General features: G+C 37.0%; 1 protein-coding gene across 17 annotated transcripts in view; it reads left to right on the top strand.

Annotated features, from left to right (window-relative positions):
• MYT1L (myelin transcription factor 1 like) overlaps positions 1-18,487 on the top strand; it is a 333,318-nt gene that overhangs the window by 267,912 nt on the left and 46,919 nt on the right. For 10 of the 17 annotated variants that reach the window (XM_069851546.1, XM_069851547.1, XM_069851549.1 and 7 more), the window contains 5 exons: positions 2,877-3,124; positions 5,452-5,688; positions 7,401-7,522; positions 7,887-7,949; positions 8,447-8,515. In XM_069851546.1, coding sequence (XP_069707647.1) covers positions 2,877-3,124; positions 5,452-5,688; positions 7,401-7,522; positions 7,887-7,949; positions 8,447-8,515 — 739 coding nt within the window. The remainder of the gene's footprint in view (positions 1-2,876; positions 3,125-5,451; positions 5,689-7,400; positions 7,523-7,886; positions 7,950-8,446; positions 8,516-18,487) is intronic. The other 7 variants (XM_069851560.1, XM_069851557.1, XM_069851556.1 and 4 more) reach the window with 1 other exon arrangement.

Here is an 18,487-nt window from a genome sequence, read left to right as displayed (position 1 = left end):
CTGTTTTTTTCCACTGCAGTAGGGGAAGCTTATAATGACTAGGTCAGATATCTGAAGTTATGTTATTGTGCAAGTCAGAAAAAGCATTGAAACTGTAGTTTACTTAACATATTCATTGTTTAGGCAATACTGGAGATGAGCGTGTATGGGCAGAATTTAATTCCACTCCAAATATCTCAGTTTGGTCCTTTATGTGGTTGAGATTTTTCCCACTGCTCCATTATTACTTAGCAAGAAGAGCCTGTAAACTTAGAGAGGGTCTTTGTAATCTTCCCCTAGGTGTATCCAACAGGAAGCAACTGTGGGTATGCAGGGGGTTAGATCCGTGTCTGTTATTTAATGGGAAAGGTGTTCTCCATATTTGGTTTCACTCTGGATTGTGAAGCATAGTGGGGCGGGGGGAGTGCAGAGTTTCCAAAATTTAGTGCCACAGAGTTGAGGGACGTAGCAAAAATTAGCTGGTATTGAAACAATACCTCTTTCCCTTCATCAGAGATCTCCTTGATTTAGTTCATTATAAATCAGGGATCTTTGTTTCTTCTGAAAAGCTAAAGGGAAATGAACAGTCTGGGTTATGTGATTCATCTTACAATGTACAGCTAGGGTACAGTTAAAACGATGATGGCCATTTCTCTCTAAGTGAGTTTTGCTTAAATTATTGGTAATACAAAGGCGAATAATTGCATAGCATGCTTATAGCAGTTTACGTCTTCAAAGTGTTCTGCAAGTGAATCACAACATAACTAAATTTTATAAGCAACTTTCCATTTATAGGGAAAATGAATTTAAGGGATAATATAGTTTGACCAAGGCCACAGAGGAGTCCATATCAGAGCTTGCATGAGTTTCTGATGATTAGTCCTATGTATAAAGCTGCCTCTTTTCCTCCCTTTCTTTAGTATATGTTTTTATATATATAATTTCCCATGTAGTATGTCTCCTAAGTCTGTCTAAATGTGATCTGCAATAACAATAGTAACATTTTTGGTGAGTGACGGAAGTTTTATTTGTTCGTATATATTTTGAAGATATTTCTAATTTGACAAGTTTAGTTGTACAGGGTCCTTGCTGTGTTAACACAGTAGAAACTGAATTATTCAATTATTTCCTTCCTTAAGTATAGGGAAATTCTTGTGTGTCTTGGATACCATTACAAAGTAACAATGGATAAATGTTGAATTTTTAATGACCACCACTGATTACTATATTAACAATGAAACTCTTGAGAAATAGTTCCCAGGTTTATTATTAGTGGATACCCTGCTACGGTAGCGCTGCTGTGTGTTCAAAACAAAGAAATGTGATTAATATTTAAAATTCACTTCGCTTTAAAAAAAAAAATCACACCCTGTGCATTATACAGCTTTCCTGAGCAAACTCCATCTGTTATTAATTAAATGAAACACTATTTCCTTTACAGTAAAATAATGCTATGATTTTTTTTTTTTCATTTTTTCGAGAAAGGAGGATGACATAAGCTGTAGCAGAGAAATTTTGCTTTCAGATTTTTTCTTTTGAACCCTGCCTGCCTAGCAAAGTAGCCCGTGCTCCACAAATGGGCTGCGCTCGTGGGAGCAGATTATTAGACGTACGTCTGCTCAGACAAATACACCTGAAGAGCCTGGCATTTAAATGGATCCCATCACGGAAGAGCTCTAGCTAGGGCCTGACCTTTTTTTTGTCTAGCTCTCTAATCAGCATGCTAATTGGTTATTGTTACCCCGTGCTATATGGTATGATCTCTGCAGTATACATTTCCATCTTCAGGGCAAGCAGTCGCTGTAATATGCATGTATGGATCCCGTGACCTTGGCTTTCATTTTTTTTTATGAAAATACATAAAGTTTTAGATTTAGGATGTGAGCTAAAGCTTCCTTGAATTTTATATTAACACTTCTAACCAGTTGATTTGGGAAGAGAGAAATAAGCGAACTAATAGGGCTGTTTTGCGTTATTGCTAAAATACCTCCGGCTGCAAGGAGTGTTTCTTCAAAGCAACAACAGTGCTGCCTCGTGTCTAGAAATGCTGGACGGGAGGTTTGTTAGTGCCTTAGCTCTTCATGGCTCTGTCGGTCAGAGAGTGAGCTGAGCAAGCCAGGTGCCGTTGCCCTCGGTGGGAAAAGAAAAGGGTGTCTTTGCCCCTTATTATGATTAAGAAGAGTTGGAGGCGCTCAGGTTGTTGCCACATTGGTTTCCATTTACACAGCCCCTGTTTCTGCCTTTGTGCAAGCCGGGGTAAAACTCACACCTTTCTTCTTCCATCATGGTCCCCCTGCTTTCTGTTGGCCAGTGTCAGATTATTTGCCTGCAATGTAGGAAGAAGAACCTTTTAGGACGCCTGGGGTGTTTGACTTAACCCTGTGGCTGGGAGACTGAGCCTTTCAGCCTCCCTGGGGGCTTGATCTCCAGCAGCTCGGGGGAGTCTAGGCCTTCAATTAACTCTTTGCTCATGTAAATACGAAAAGGTCCTGTAGCGTTATGTCGTTCCTCATTAATAAAAATGAACGGGCCAAGCAGATCCTGCCTTCTGTCTGACTATATATGTGGGGTAAAAGCAGTGTTTCTGTGTTTTTATTGTTTTCTAAACCCAGCCTGTTTGTCAGAGCGATTCATGATCACGTCATGCAAATTTTTGCAGGAGATAATTTCATACAAACGCACATATGTAGCATATAAAAATCACAGACAGAAATCAAGAAATACAGCCATCATTCTTATTGCCGGCTTTTTTTTTTGGTTGTTTTGTTGTTGTTTTTTTTCCTTTGCATCAGTTACTGTCGCTCATTATAAATTTCACCTCCAGCAGTTTGTTTTTCTCTTCACTTACGCGGAATGCTCGTTCTTTTGAGTCATCCTTGTCATCTTTCTTCCCACAGCGAAGCGCTACTGTAAGAATTCCAGTCCAACCAGCAGCACAACAAGCAGCTATGCCCCTAGCAGCAGCAGCAATATGAGTTGTGGTGGAGGCAGCAGTGCCAGCAGTACCTGCAGCAAGAGCAGCTTTGACTATACTCATGACATGGAGGCAGCGCACATGGCTGCTACTGCTATTCTGAATCTCTCCACTCGCTGCAGGGAGATGCCTCAGAACCTCTCCACTAAGCCTCAGGATCTCTGTGCGAGGGTAAAAATTAGTCATTCTGTTTGTTGATGAAGATTTCTCTTTACTGCGCTTGCTCTGTGGCCCTGATAGAACGGCTTTAGTGCATCTTGGGTGTTCGGGGTTTTATTTTCCTCAAAATTAACATAATCAGGTGGCTCTGCTAAAGCAGGGATGGAGAAAAAAAAAAAGAGAAAAGATGCTCACAAGTATCTCAGGAAATCCCAGTCGGTTTATAAACTGATGATACTGATAGCACATTCTCTCTTTTTTTTTTTTATTTGTCTCTTACTGCTGAGATCTATGATTATAAAAAATGTTTGGTATTAATTGCACTACTGATTTTTTTTTCTAAACACAGTCTGATTCATACATTTTGTGAAAGGATTAAGATTTAAAAATATATTATCATTTAATAGTCACAAATGGGGCCTAAGATTGTAAGATCTGGCACAAAGAAATCTGTGCTACTTGTATGTTATAATTTCTTGCCTGTCTGTGATATCACAGTTCTTAAAGTCACTGCATAATACATTCAAAATGAAGAAATCTTCTAGTGCAGGTGACTTTAAATGTGCTTAACATTAGCACAGGGTCACTAATGTTCTGCATGTTCATACAGCCTCGGTATAGTATGAAATGGCTACACAGATGCAAATAAAAGCTTTTGTTGTTAAGCTTTATATATTAGGAAAAGCAACACACTATTAACATTCATCAAAGATTTACCCAAAGATATTTTTTCTCATTATAAACATTAAGTTTCGCCACTGATAGCTGTTAAGAAATCAGTATTTAACATGCACCAGCAAACAGTACAGTGTTACCCATAGGAGACCACTAGATGGTTAAGTAGACAGATGCAGTGCAGAGGAAACATTTTTATTGTGCTTACAGAAGAGCTTTTGAGCTGGCAGACATGTTCTGTTCTTCTACATATAGACAAAGGTATTTCTTCCCCTCGTCGTGTAAAGCTCCTTGATAATTTGTAGCAAACTAAACCTGAAGAAGTAGGTATTAGTAATAATCATAATTTAAGCTGGAAGGGTTGGTGACTTTGTATTCAAATGCTGCTTCTGATATTAATTTATTTAATACTGTCCATGAGGAAAATGTCTTTCTGGCATGTAAATAAATGCAGTTGTTCTCTATATCAACACAGTGGAAAAAGTTGGAATACAACGCTAAAAATCTTCTGTGTTAAAAACCAGAAGGGGCCTCTCCCTTAATGTGTCACCTTACATTGAGACTGAAGGAGTGAATCTGAGAAGATAAACAAGCATTTTCTAAATTAAATTAGCAGGAGAGCAGCAATTAGATATATGCTCTGACAAAAGACAGCAATTCAGAAAGAGACATTTGCATTTACAGTGCTTTTCTGCAGCTCTGTTGTTACTCCAGAGGAGAGAAAAGTCCTCAGACATATGAGGAGACAGTTGCATCCACATTAGTTTTGAAACCAAATTTCTTGTGGAGTATTTCATTTTTGAAAGGATGAGAGATTCTCTGTGAGGTTTTATATTTTGTCTGCCCTTAGTTTGTTAAGATTTTAAGATCTTCTTTCTCTTCAGCTAATATAATAGAGAACCCCTTCTTTGTTTCTATAAAAGAAAAAGTCAGAGCCCATAGTCACCCACTTTTCATGATACCTTGGTCACCACAGGAACTGGCAGTATTGTTGCAACTATTCTCCTGCCTAAATTTATTAATTATAATGATAGATATATGAAATATTAATAAATTCACCTCTGCAGAGAAGGAACTGTGAAATTTGAATGTGTTTCCTCATTGGCAAATGGTGCCCAAAAGGACTTGTTTTGGAATCTTACCTCCCTGCTTAATTTTCTGACATTACCTATTCAAGCATTGGCTGTTAATGTTAAATAAACAAAGAAACAGAGATTTTTTGATGCTAGCTGTTTTTTATTACTCTAATCGTCGAGACAGGTGTCAGGACTGGAAACGAGAATTATGCAGATGTTACCTCATAGATACTCACCTGTCAGAGAATAAATCAAGGGCATAAAGATAGAGAGAAGAAAATACCTTCAGAGATTTCTCTTTTTCATTCCAAATTTTGCACCTGTGTGCCAGCTGGTAGGAAGGGTAATGAAGATTCTCCCCTTTTCTCCCAAACATCAGATGAGCCATTCAGGAAGAAATCTACTTTAACAGCATTAATGTTGTGTAACAGCATCATGCTATGTGTGGGAGGGGGCTCAATGCTTACAATCTATACAGGAATGGAAAAGCGTTTTATCATTCTGCTAGGCAATCAGATTGAAGAACACAGAGAGGTAACAGTTTGCTGGTGTGAAGCCAAATTAACAGTATTTTTCTTATTTTGACAGAATCCTGATATGGAAGTCGATGAAAATGGGACGTTGGATCTGAGCATGAACAAGCAGAGGCAGCGAGATGGTTGCTGTACTATTTTGACACCACTGGAGCCAATGTCCCCGCAACGGCAAGCTGTGATGAATAACCGGTGTTACCAACTCAACGAGGGTGACTGCTGGGACTTACCAGTGGACTACACTAAAATGAAGCCCAGTAGGATAGATGAAGATGATTCCAAAGAGATTAATGTATGTCTTTTTCATCTACTAGCTCTCGTTTCAGTCTAATTTGGGTAATTCATTACATTTCTGAAATTTGGAGGGAAAGAGGAGACAAAATTAATATGTGATAAAAATGGTGGGTTTCTACAAAAAGGACATTCTGCTGGTTAATATTTAGGACTGTATCATGCTGGCTCACATCTCTTCTGTGACTAAGTTGCATAAGACAACATTTGAACCATGAATGTGAATCATGTTTTCTAACAGCATCATCTTATTAACAAATATTTCCTGCAGTAAAGATGCTTCGCTATGTCCAGATTACGTTACTCTGTGTAAGCAAGCTGACATAACTTTGCAGTACTGGGATAATCAGCTCTCAAGACAAGATATTCTCCTGAAATTGAAAACCATAAATGATGTGCTGAGTATTTGAAAGCATGTATTACTTAGAAATCAATTTAAACAAAAGCAGCAGAGCATAATGTAAGCTTTCAGCTATTTCAGCTAATCTTCTTCTAGATTACTTAGACACCACTGATAGCTCTCTGTGTGAAAGGGCCTGTATTAATGAAATACTTTGTTTCAAGAATACAAAAAAGGCATTTTAGAAATAGGTATTACATTTCCATTCATCATACCAATACAAGAGTAAACCCTTTAAACAGAAGAGGCAAATAAAGAAAATATATTAATGAATTCATTTTACTTCTCAAAATTTAGAACAGCCAGGACACTGAAGAGGTCTGCTGACAAGTTTTGATGTCACTGCTTTTGTTCATCAGCTTTACAATACTGCACTCAATGCGATTTAGCCGTTTGGAGAATTCTAGAGATTATTCCCTGTTTTTTTCTTGGTTTATAATCGAAAATTAGGCTAATCGTTTTTGAGTGTAGCATGTCTCCTGTCAATTTTAATTAGAAAACTAAATTCCTTTTGGTAACTTTGAAACCTATAACGAAGTGGCATTTTCACTAGATACACTGAACGCATTCTAGCTCTGGTGTTAATTACACTTTTGCTATTAATTTAACTGGAGTTAGGAGGAAATCTGTCACTATCAAGGATATGTGAGGTAAAACACACAGCATAGCAGGTTTTTTTCAGAGCAAGCAGAACTACTTGCTTTTACTGTGGTGTTCATCGCGCCATCTGCAGGAATCACTCGATTAAGGCGTTCAGACACTTCATTCCTGAAACAGAAGTCTTTGAGTTTCTGAATGCATCAGTAAAGTTAATTGCAAATAATTTAATTCTGTTTTGCCAAACAGACCCAGTGAGATTAGGCCCAGACTGAGATTCTGCGTGTAGATGTTAAGATTGCTTCTGTTTCATCTTTGAGATTTTCTAAATTGTTAAAAATGTTATTTAAGATGACATTTTGATGCATAAAATGCATAAGAAAATCTATAACTTTTTTCCTTTTCTGCTGTTTTATGGGTACATTAGGAAAAAATAGTGATTCTTTTACAGCAAAAATATGACAGTGGTAGAAAAAAAGCCGTGTTCTGCTTTTTTATTTCATCTTCTAGTTAAATAAACTATATATTCCACATATTATTGAGTCTTCACAAATATTATTTAAGAGTCTAGGTGAAGGAATATAAAATAATTCATTAATTTTCTCTGTCGGGATAGGAGAAAGAAGGAGATAAGGTCTGATGTCTCTGCTTTGCATTGCTCTGTGTAAGTTGTATAGTCACCTAGTTGAAACTAATGCGTTTATATTTGCACGTAGCCAGAAGATTTGGATCCTTTCCAAGAGGCGCTTGAAGAAAGAAGGTATCCTGGGGAAGTCACAATCCCAAGTCCTAAACCCAAATACCCTCAATGCAAAGAGAGCAAAAAGGATTTAATAACGTAAGCATAATGTGAGGTGAAATTATTTTTCTCCTTTTAACCTTTTCTCTCTTTGTCTTTTTTTAAACAAACGAGTACATATTCGCCTTGCAGTATGAGCATGCGACATTTGCAGCATATAAATGTTTCAAACTGCCAGTTAAGTAAAGTGATAAGCTAACGTGTATTTGCTTGTTCTTAACGATGCGATATTGTATTGAGACGCCATTTTCATTTAAACCTGTTCATTTTGCAGCTTTTCGATTAGGATGCTTAAAACCCCTTGCAGTCATTGCAGCTAAACTGGAAACAATGAAACTTTAAAAGTTTTTTTTTTTTAAACATACTTACTATTTTGGCTGTTTTTGTTTTTGTTTGGTGGCAGATGTCCAACACCAGGGTGTGATGGGAGTGGTCATGTGACTGGTAATTACGCCTCACATAGAAGGTGTGACTTCATTTTTTTCATGGTGGATTCTGTCTTTTCAATTTATTGTTTTCAGCTTACCTCAACAATGCTGTCAAAGTAAAATGTTGAACTATGTGTTAACCCTTTGAGTAATATATGTTGATCTTAAAAGCATGCTAATTTGTGTGTTGTATAAACGTCTTTTATTTTTAAATAGATTACTAAATTTTCCAAAGTATTCTTAAGCATTGAAGTAGTTAACCCAGGAATTTCAAATATTCTTGTTACATTTTACTAGTTCATACAGAAACAAACAAACAAACAAGAACATTTACAGTATGTAATTTTGGAAGTAATGTTGATACCTAAATATATTCAGAGGGTTAACTATATTACAAAATTCAATATTACAGCACTTGCCCCATCGCTTTTCTGCATTACAAACTTTTACTTTATAATTTTTATGTTGTGTTTGTTTGGGAGCGTTCAGTTAATAAGAAGATTAACTTATTTGTATGTCCTGCCATGTCTTACAGTTTATCTGGCTGTCCCTTGGCTGACAAAAGCATTCGAAGTATGCTGGCCACAAGCTCACAAGAACTCAAGTAAGATATAAAGAACAAATATTTTCTTTTTAAATATGTATTTGACCACGAATTGTGTATAATTGTATCAGCAATTAGAAAGGCTGTCTGGAGAGCTGCTGCAGAAGAGGCTGATCCTGCTTGAAACACGTGTTGAAGTCTCTAAAAATTCCATACAGGCTGGTTCCATACATAAAGTCTGTTGACGTAGTATTTCCTTTTGCATATTCATTAGGTGATAGGGATGAACAAAAGTCAGAACTTCTGGAATTTATCTAAATGTTTCAATGCCTACTCAACATTTTTTTTGGAACATTTGAGTTTGCTAGTTAGAACAGAAAATTCTCATGCCATTAGACTGATGAAATACTTCTGATTACACAACCAGTAAAGTGCCGTAGTTTCTCAGACATAGATCAGAGGGAAGAGAAAACAATTTGTTAAGCCCTAGTGCCTGCATAATTTTCCCCAGGTTTGTATCACCGTTATAAGCGTAACACACTTACTCATTTGACTATGTTTTTTAGTGGTTACTTAGTTTTTCCCCAACAGAAATGCATTCTTTACAATTCCTTTCAGTTCTTTGGAGTGACAGTCGTGAGCAATGCAAGTTAGAGAATCTTGAGACTTAGCTTTGATCAGTCTTCCTCCTTGATTGAAACTCTATCTGTTGAAGAACTATAGCATTTGTTAGTGCTATAAGATGATGCTACTCCTGAATTGGTACTATGGTTAACTTGGAAAGAGGTTCACAAGTAAAAGGAAAAATCGGGTAGGGGAAGAATGAGTGCATAGCTTGTTCTGCCATGCTGAGCAGCGTTGTGTCTTTATCGTGCATGAGTGCCTTAAATAGAATTTCTTGAGTTCAGTACATACCTCGATGAAGAAAACAACCATAAAGCATGGGAAAGAAAGCAGTCATGAGGAAGCTGCTCTAGTAAGACTGCTCTCCAGTCTTAGCTAATCTAGTCACAAGATGCAAACAATAGGAACAACAGGTACAATTTATTGCCCAACTAGTAAAAAATAATTTTTTGCAACTAGTTTAGATCATGCTGGTGTCTGCTGCTAGAGGACTATTTGGTATGCAAGGGGAAGGGATGCAAATGAGATCAGGGAAAACATGTAAGTATAAGCAGGGTGAGACACAGGCACACAAACCCAGAGAAACTCAGATTCGGACCTGGATTTTGAGTTGGGATGAGTCAAGTGGTAGATGTTCGAGGAAATGCAATTACATAAACAAAACACAGCCAAGACTCTTGGGGCAGCAGGAATGGTCCTTAAGCAGATGCTTTGCTGCTCTAACCCTTCATAAAGTTTCCACTTGTGTTAGGGAAGTGTTCCTGAATTACCCCATCTTCTTGGTCTTCCTCAAGCATCTGCAGTCAGGCCTACCTAACACAGACCAGGAAGGAAAAAAAAATCATTTTAACTTGAGCCCCTACTCCTGTCTCATGCTTTTCTCTCCACTCTTTTCAAGTTTTGCCTAAGCAAAGAGAACAAGACTAAGCCATGTTTAAAGTTATATTTTTAGACTTAGCATCTAGAATTTATTTAATGTTTGGCACAGATTATTCATTTAGCAGTTATCATTCTACTCATCGAACAGGTCAAAACTCTTAAGTGAGTTCACAAGTTAGGAAATTCCAGAATTCTAAGCAGGCTAACTCAACTCATTTCTCTTTTGCATGTTCACTACAACACAATCCTTCATTTTCTGATCACGTGTTTTTCTATAAGATAACAAAATAATTCATTGCACAGGGAAGACAGTAATCATTGCATAAACAACTAATGAATTTCTTCTGTTCTCCTCATTATCCCATGTGTGGCCCTGTCTGCAATTCACTGCATGTTTCTCAGACTGTACTTTCAGGAGGTAACTGTTAATTCACTCACATATTTGTCACTATCATTGCATGGGAACGCGTCCTAATTAATTTATCATGGTTACAAATGTATTTAATTTATTTTCACTTGCAAATATACACTAAAGTAAGTCAGGGTTAGTATTAGCCTCATTTTAAAGCCAGAAAACTTAATCACATAATTTTGATTGCTCAGTTTCAGACATCTAGAACTCAGATTGTCAGAGATATTTGTGTTATAGAGGACTGTGTATGTACAGAGCCATTGAATTCACTTGGAGCTGTGGGAAATCAACAGTTTTACACAAGTGATTTCACCTTTGTGGAAAGGGATGAACTCCATGGAAAAAGTAGGATAGAGTCCATTGTTCCAGAACAGCAATGGGACTATCTTCTCTCCTCCCCTAAAACTCTGATCATTCTCAACTTCCCCTTGATTGATTCACTCTGTCCTATTTTCCTTCATCATTTTTTCTTCTTTGCTTCCTGTCTCAGCCTCCTTGTCTAATCAACCCATCTCCTGCCTCCATCCCATTTATATTTTTATTGTTCTCTGCCTCTTAGTCATCCTGATGAAGTTGGTACAGAGAGAAGTAAAGCATCTTCACGTTTCTCACATATATTTGAAAGCAGGGAAGTAGGAGTCCTATGGATGGCAGCATCCTTTATACAGCTCTCATTTATGCTCTTGTTCTCTGCCTAAGATGGAAGAAGATGTGATCATGTAAATGATAATGCATATGCACAAAATAGCTAAACCAAAGCTATATAAGCGATTTTGATTTTAGAATTTTTTAAACTGCAATGTACGTCGTTTACATCTGTTCTATTTCTGCGTGTGAGGTTTGGGGTATAATTTCCTTGCTTTTAAAAAGAGCAAATGGAAAAAAAAAAAAAAGTAGAAATTCCATAATGTGGGATCCTACTGGCTCTTTGTCAGGCTACCAGCACGATGGGAACTTTTGATATCTGCTATGTAGGTCACCTGAACTGCTGTGGTAGCAAGCAGCAGTAGAAGGTATAACACTTTGCATGGACTGGCACCAGGAGGAGGTAGGGAACATCGCTGGAGTGTTTCATAAGTATTTGCTGGCAGCAGAGAGTAGTGCAAACCCGTAACCTTGTCTCCTGCCCCAGGCTGTAAAGAGAAATGTATACACATTTTTTGCCTATATCCCTAGCTGAGATTCCTCCTGTCCAGTCTCTACCAATCTGTTTCCATCTCTTCATCGGCTTTTACTCCTTGTTCTGCTTTTCAATGTAGCTAATTCCAGCCATCCATAAAGCCTTCAACATTTGTAACATTTCTGGGAAATGATTTTCTAGTGCAAGGTATGGAGAACAATTGAGAGCGCGGTAGAAGAACTGATAGTGCAGCATAGGAACTGCATTTCTGGACTGCATATTTTGGAAAGATTTCATACTTTTATGGCTTTACCATGCATAGTTTATGTAACAAATACTGGATTTTGTGCTGGTAAAGCTTTCATTATCATATTTTACCAGTCAGTGTCCTGCTTCTGTGCATTCTACAACATACACAAGTTATATATAATAATGTTTCCTAAGTGGAGTTTTGGTAATGCACTGATTCTCTTTAAGCTTTAGCTAAAATAAAAAAAAAATCAGAAACTTCAAATAATATTCATGAATAATATCTTTCAGACAATATTCCTAGTCCAAATAACGTGAGAATATGAAAAGGTTAGAGAAAAGATTGTTTTGCTCAATAGTTCTACTCAGTGCACTGCTTTTGGTAGTTGTGGCTCCATAAATTCCATAACTCATATTTCCCAGCTCCCAGAATAAGAGTGTTGCAGCTTTTGATTAAATTGTTCCAGGAGCAGCCTAATTATTCCTTACAACACACGCTTCTCTTCTGTAAGGCTCCTTGCTCAGGTTTGCTCTGCAGACTGTACAGTTTTCCACTTTCACCCGAAGTCCAAATGGAAATATGAGAGGTCAACAGCTTTAAGGGTCTCTGAAGAAATTAATATCTGTCAAGAATCCAAACTTTTCCAACCCTAAGATTTGGGTTATAATACTTGTGAAAGGCAACTCAATTTTAAAGCATTTAGGGACACTATATTGATAAGTAAACTTAACCTTGATGGGAAAGCGATTAACATCCCACGCAGTCACACCTACTAATATTAAAATATTCATAAACTAAATCCAGTTTCATCCCACGGGCTTTTCCTTATCAGTTTTCCTTCTTTACTCCTTAACATACTTTAAAAAGGTAATCCCGTTGTAGAATTATAAATATAAAAAAGCAACATTTTGAAGCACTTTTATTCAAAGCAAATAAAAACATAAGCCTAGAATTAATTATTGTTTTTAAAAAGGCACGTTTTCATCATCAGTAAATCAATCCCAGCCAAAATGCAGCAAGCAGAGAACATTTCTACTTGGTGTATTGCCAAAGTGGGAACCTGAGGACCTAGGTACCAGAGGCCCCCAGAAATTAAGAAATTTAGTTCTACTTAGTGCCTCCTTGGTGTAAAAATAATCATACTTCTTTCAAAAGCCACAAGTAAGCAAGTATTAGCTTGGTCTACCATGGAACTGACTATCAAAATGTCAACATTTACCCTTGTCCTTTGGGTTGGTTTTCTGCCAGAAAATCCCATTAGTGCTTATATCAAAGAATCTGAGCCTCAGGAAGATTTAGAGTTGAGCCAGGTACCTACAAGTCTGGATAATATTGTTCTGACGTGCTCAGTTCTACAGCCCCCGGGCACTTGCATCTCTATGTAGATTTTACGTGTCATTGTTTCTTATGGTGGGCATCTTTTGGTGTTCCCCTATAGCACTGACAGAGAGGAGAATGGTCTCATTTCCCTCTTTAAAATGAAGTCTGAGAGCTTTTCTTTTCCACATCTCTTCTTAACTCAACATGAGGAGCTTGGTTTGTTATTGCACATTCTCCATAATGAAGTGAGAGCTGGAATTTCTGTGCCTCCTTCTACTTTCCATGTCACTCCACCTTAATTTTCATGTTCTCGGTGGTCACCTTCTACTCTTTCTCTTATCTTCCTTTTATTCTTGTCTTCCTAATGCTAAATGGGTCATCCCAGTAGTGTCTTCCATTCAGTTCACACAGGAAGGTGAGCTTCTCTGAAGCTTTCCTGTTAACCACAACTCTTCTAGGAAGAACAACTCCTGGCAGTACATTTTTTTCTGGGTAGAAAGGATACCCCTACCTCATGACTCTTCCATTTTACTGTAGTCGCTAACATTCACTTTTTATTGTTGTAATTTTACTGCAATTTGCTCAGCAAGAACTAGCCACTGGGAAGGACGAATATATTCCCATAAAGGGAGAGGATGGTGTTTTATTTATTCTGATGAATACATAAAATCAAATATTATTGAAAAAAGTAATACTTATTCCTTGCTTTAGTGATCTTGCAAAAAGTAGGCCTTCTCCAAACTCGAAATTAAAATGTAAAAACAAAAAATAATAGAATATATCAGTAAAACCACAGAAATATTCCTTTTTTTACACAGATAACCAGATTAATCTTAGGCATTGATCAGTATCCGTACTCTTTATATCTTCATAGCTTTCCCAGTACGCGGTCACTTTTTGTACTCAAACCAGTTATTCCTGCAGAGATCTATTTAGCTGCTGAAGTGATTTCTCCACCTACAGCCTGTGTTTGCCACTTGAAGTGCTTCTGATGTTCAGTGCCTGGGTGTACATTTGTGGCTTCATCTGCACAGGAGTATTAACCCTTGCCTTGCCGTGTCTTGCCTTGTCTTCCCTTCCCTTTCCCTGCTGAAATTACATCTGTCCTCCTAGAAGAACTCAGTAAGACTATTACCCATTATATAGCTTTCACTCGCTTTTCTCTTAGAAAATAACTCTTTGTTGCAAGAGGAATAACCATTTCCATTCTTATTATCACTTTTTTACCCCTGTTGTTTCTGTCCTGTTTCTATTGTCTGTCTACATGGTGGAACATAGTGGAAGTTGTCATTACAGTTTTTCTTGAACACTGAGGTTGTTGAGCCTAGTAAGTAATCTTGCATTATAATGAAATACTCCTTTGATGCTAAGTATGTATCCTTTGAATCTGCAGATACTTTTTTAAACTTCTTAATGTTTTAACTAACTTTTATATAGAAAATGTGATTGCAAGTACCAGACCTGATGTATTTGGAGTAATGTTAAAAATTACTGGAGTGAGCAATTTGTATCTGATAGTATTTTATTAACTTATCTGCAATGTTATGGTAAAGCAAACTGCAGTTTTTAATGTTATTAAATTGCAAGTTAGCGTGCAAATCTAATTTAAATTATTAAAAACAAAACCAAGGAACATATATCCCCAGTACTAGTTCGCCTATTAGGAATAATCTTTCCCCTTTTGTTCAACTAGATCCTTGGGCCAAGTGAAATTAGGAATCTCATGTGGTTTCAGTGGGTTTTTTTTGCATTTTTGTTTCCTGTATTTATTGCAGATTTCCACTTGGATACCTTATCTTTGATGGCAGCATGCATGCCTGGCCAGAACAGAACACCTTGGGCTCTGTTGCTGCACTTCTCAATACTCAAATGGGCACTGTAGGTTATACCTAGCATTTCCAACCTCATGTTGTGTGGTGTTATGATAATGTCCTTTGTATAGAAACCCATCATCTGCAGCAACCTCATCTCCGTAGTCGCAATAAGTTTTACATATGGAAGTGGCTGGGCTTTTTTTTCTGTTAGAATAACTCATTCAGACTCCCGTAAGGTTGAGTCATTCCATTATTCTCACTTAAGTTTGTCAACTTTTGTCTCCAAAATGGAAAATACTTGAGTTCTGTTTACATTAGACCCTTCATCATTGTTTTCATTACTGAGAGGCAGTCTTAAAAGCATGTACTTTCTAAAAAGCTCCTTAATAGCCATCTGCATATCAGTACCTCTGATACTGTGTAATGCTCCATGCAAGCACAAAATTGTTTGCATGAAGCACCTTGCAGAATCAGGGCCTTAGTAAGTTTTCAGTACCATGAAATATTCTGAAATTAGAGGTTTCATTTGCACAGTGGCATCTACAATACTCAAATAGTTTATGGCCTCTTATATGCGCTTAATTATTTAAAACAAAACATATTGATAGCTGTACTTTTTTGCTCTTTGGATTTTAATCAGTATTTAAAACCATCTGCCACTTAGTTATCACCTGGAATAGTCTCAATTCGTTCACTTAATTAGAGTAATTCTTTCAAAACAACCCGTATGACTTGAGAGTCTGAACTTTGTCTTCAGAAGGAATGTAAGTGCTGGGCATTCACATCCCTGCTGTTTCTATAAGCCTAACGTTGAAAGTGGAATTCAGTATCTGCATTAACAACTTCGGCAGTTTTGAAGATACAACCTGTAGCTCCTAAGCTCTTCTCTAAACACCAAATGTTTTGGTGTGAATGTTTATTTGACAGTTCATTTTAATTTTTCAAAACTTTCCTCTTGTCAGTCATTCCAGTGCCAGTCTGTGCAGTTCCTAAACTGCTATTCTGAGAGGAGCGCTTAATTGTGATTAATTCTAAATGAATTTGCTTAGTTATGTTAACATGCCCAATGAATCTCTCTAAGGCCTTCTTGTCTTGGAGTCTTTCCATTTGTACAGTTGCCTCCGCCTTCCTTGGGTTTGGTCATACTTCTTTGTCATTGAATGTGTCCTACATAATTAATCTCATTCAGCCTGGCGTTTGCTCATATTCAATTCAAGGGTCTTTTCCTTTGGCACAATTTGGTTATTGTGCAAACTCCCATTGTGATGTCGATCGTTTTTGCTTCAAATCAACAGATCATAACCAATTGCTCATTTCATCCAGATCCGCAAAGATCTGCAACATGATGCTGTGGTATATCCCAAGTGCTGAGGCGATCCCCGTGGGAAGTTGCATAAACTACACAGTTGCTAAAAGGGGAATTAAATGTGCAGTGCTTTGCACTTTCTGTGTTTGGTCAGACTTGCCAAAACCTTTTAATATGTACCCCAAAATAACCGTAATTTTGCCACTTGAAGTCCTAAATACGATTGTCTGGATCCTCAGTTGGTGTAAATTAGCGTAGCTCTATTGCCTTCAGCAGAGTTACGCTAAGATACAACAGTGATGATCTGTGCAAATGCCCTCAGCTGCTCTCTTGGGTTAGCATTCATGTTTGGTTGCCTTATTTAAATCTTTTGAAGTTATAAAACTCCTTGCATTGTTTGGTTTCTTAGAATGGCCAATTGCTAAGTCGATTACTTGGTGTCTGTATCTGCACAGTAACATCTGATTTTACCATGCAGTTAAGTTCACCCCCTTAATTTTATCTCAGTGCTATTGGGACTTTATGTGGAACACATTTTTTGCAGCACTGTAGTATCTATATCAATGTTTTATATCTCTAAAATATCCCACATCCCTCATAAACACCTCATCATAGTCTTCTTTTACACTATTTTTCATACTCCCAGTAAGTGGAATTTACATTTCCTCATCTGCATGTAAAACTGCTCTTCTGCCCTAACACACACAGAATTTCCACTGCTTCAAGTCTGCTGGTTTCTCTCCTTCTACAGATAACGACATTGTGCTCTTTCAGCACGGGTTTATTTGGTGTACATTGTGTGAAGCAACCTTAGATTTTGAGGAGTATTTTAACACTGGACATCATTAATTTTTATTTTTTTTTATGCTTGGCTCTGCTTACACTGCTCTCAGCTCCAGCACTCACTTGTTTCCTGTATTAAAAAAAGAGTCAGAGGAGAACTGCAGTATAAGCACATTATTATTGTTATCTATTACTTTTCAGACTGTGGTAAAAAGGAAAAAAAGACAGAGCTTTGGGGGGGAAAAAAAAATCTACATTCATTATATTTAATATCAAGTTTCCATAATTATGCTATATAAATAGATTTATTTAAATGGTCAGCTGTAAAGTAGTCAATAAGTGTGATATTTAAAATGTCATCTTCAGGCTTCAGAGTTAACACTACACAGAGATGAATGGAATCCAGTTTTCAAATTTTCAGACTGCAAATTAATGGGAGCATCATTATGAAAGCACATGATCAGCTTAGAAGAGTTAGAAATATCATTTATTCAAAAGATGTTAGACACTGGAGCACTATTCTTCAGTATTTTGTAGGAAAGGAATCAAATCATGCGGATGCAGATGCATTTTATAAGAAAAGCAAGCCATGATCTTTCTTTTCTTTTCTTCCTTTTGTTTTGTTTTGTGGTTTTTTTCACAGGTATAGAACTATTTTTTCCAGGCCAGTCAGTCTGACACTTTTCTTGAACATGTAATTCACACAAAAAGTAGCAAATCACAACTTACTCATTTTGCCTGTAAAAAATATGAGTTTACAGACTTTTTGTTTGCTTATATAAACTGATGATAGCTGAAAGAACTAAAATGACCGTGTTAAATGCAGTCTACCGAATACTGAATTCAGAGTTTAATAGGTAAACAACATAAAAGTTGCTTTTTTTCTATATAAGTGGAATCTATGATTAAGCCATGAGTTAGACATGATATCAGTCAATAGACATAAAAATTAAAAATCATCTTGGCTACTTCTTACAAATATTTGTGCATTCTTGTTTTAAATGCCAGGGTTGTTCTTTAAAATGGAATGAATTTGGTATCTGCTGTCTTAACTTCTATGTTTCACAAAGAAGTTTAAATTTAAAAGCTGCAAACGTCGGGCACTGCAGAGATAAATCGTGGGCTTTGTTGCCCATGAATAAGAGTTATAAACAAATCATGGGAAAAAGAAAACCAGGGAAATCATAAAGATCAAGATGAAAAGAACTGAGTAATTAAAAAAAGTTATAGATTATGGGTTTCTCCTCAAGGCTTTTCCAGGAACCATTGTAGGTGGTGATTTGTTTTCCTCTGATGCACTAATCAAGAAACATCTGTCAGGAAAGCGTAAGTATGTTCCATAAGTATAGGTGTGAGGGAGGAGGGTGAGGGCCTTGGTTTTGAGTAACACCCAATACAACTGTTGTGTCTTCAGTGTGAAGAATCTACAAGAATTGAATTATTAAGGAATTTTTTCTTTTCTTTTTTTAAGCCAGTAAAGGTTCAGTCTTCTGTGAGACCTGATATAAAGTCCTAATAAGTCAA

The sequence above is a fragment of the Phaenicophaeus curvirostris genome, chromosome 2 (assembly GCF_032191515.1).
Source record: "Phaenicophaeus curvirostris isolate KB17595 chromosome 2, BPBGC_Pcur_1.0, whole genome shotgun sequence".
NCBI classification, from domain to species: Eukaryota; Metazoa; Chordata; class Aves; order Cuculiformes; family Cuculidae; genus Phaenicophaeus; species Phaenicophaeus curvirostris.
Note: the sequence above shows the minus strand (reverse complement) of the source record. Positions and strands in the feature narration are given on the sequence as shown.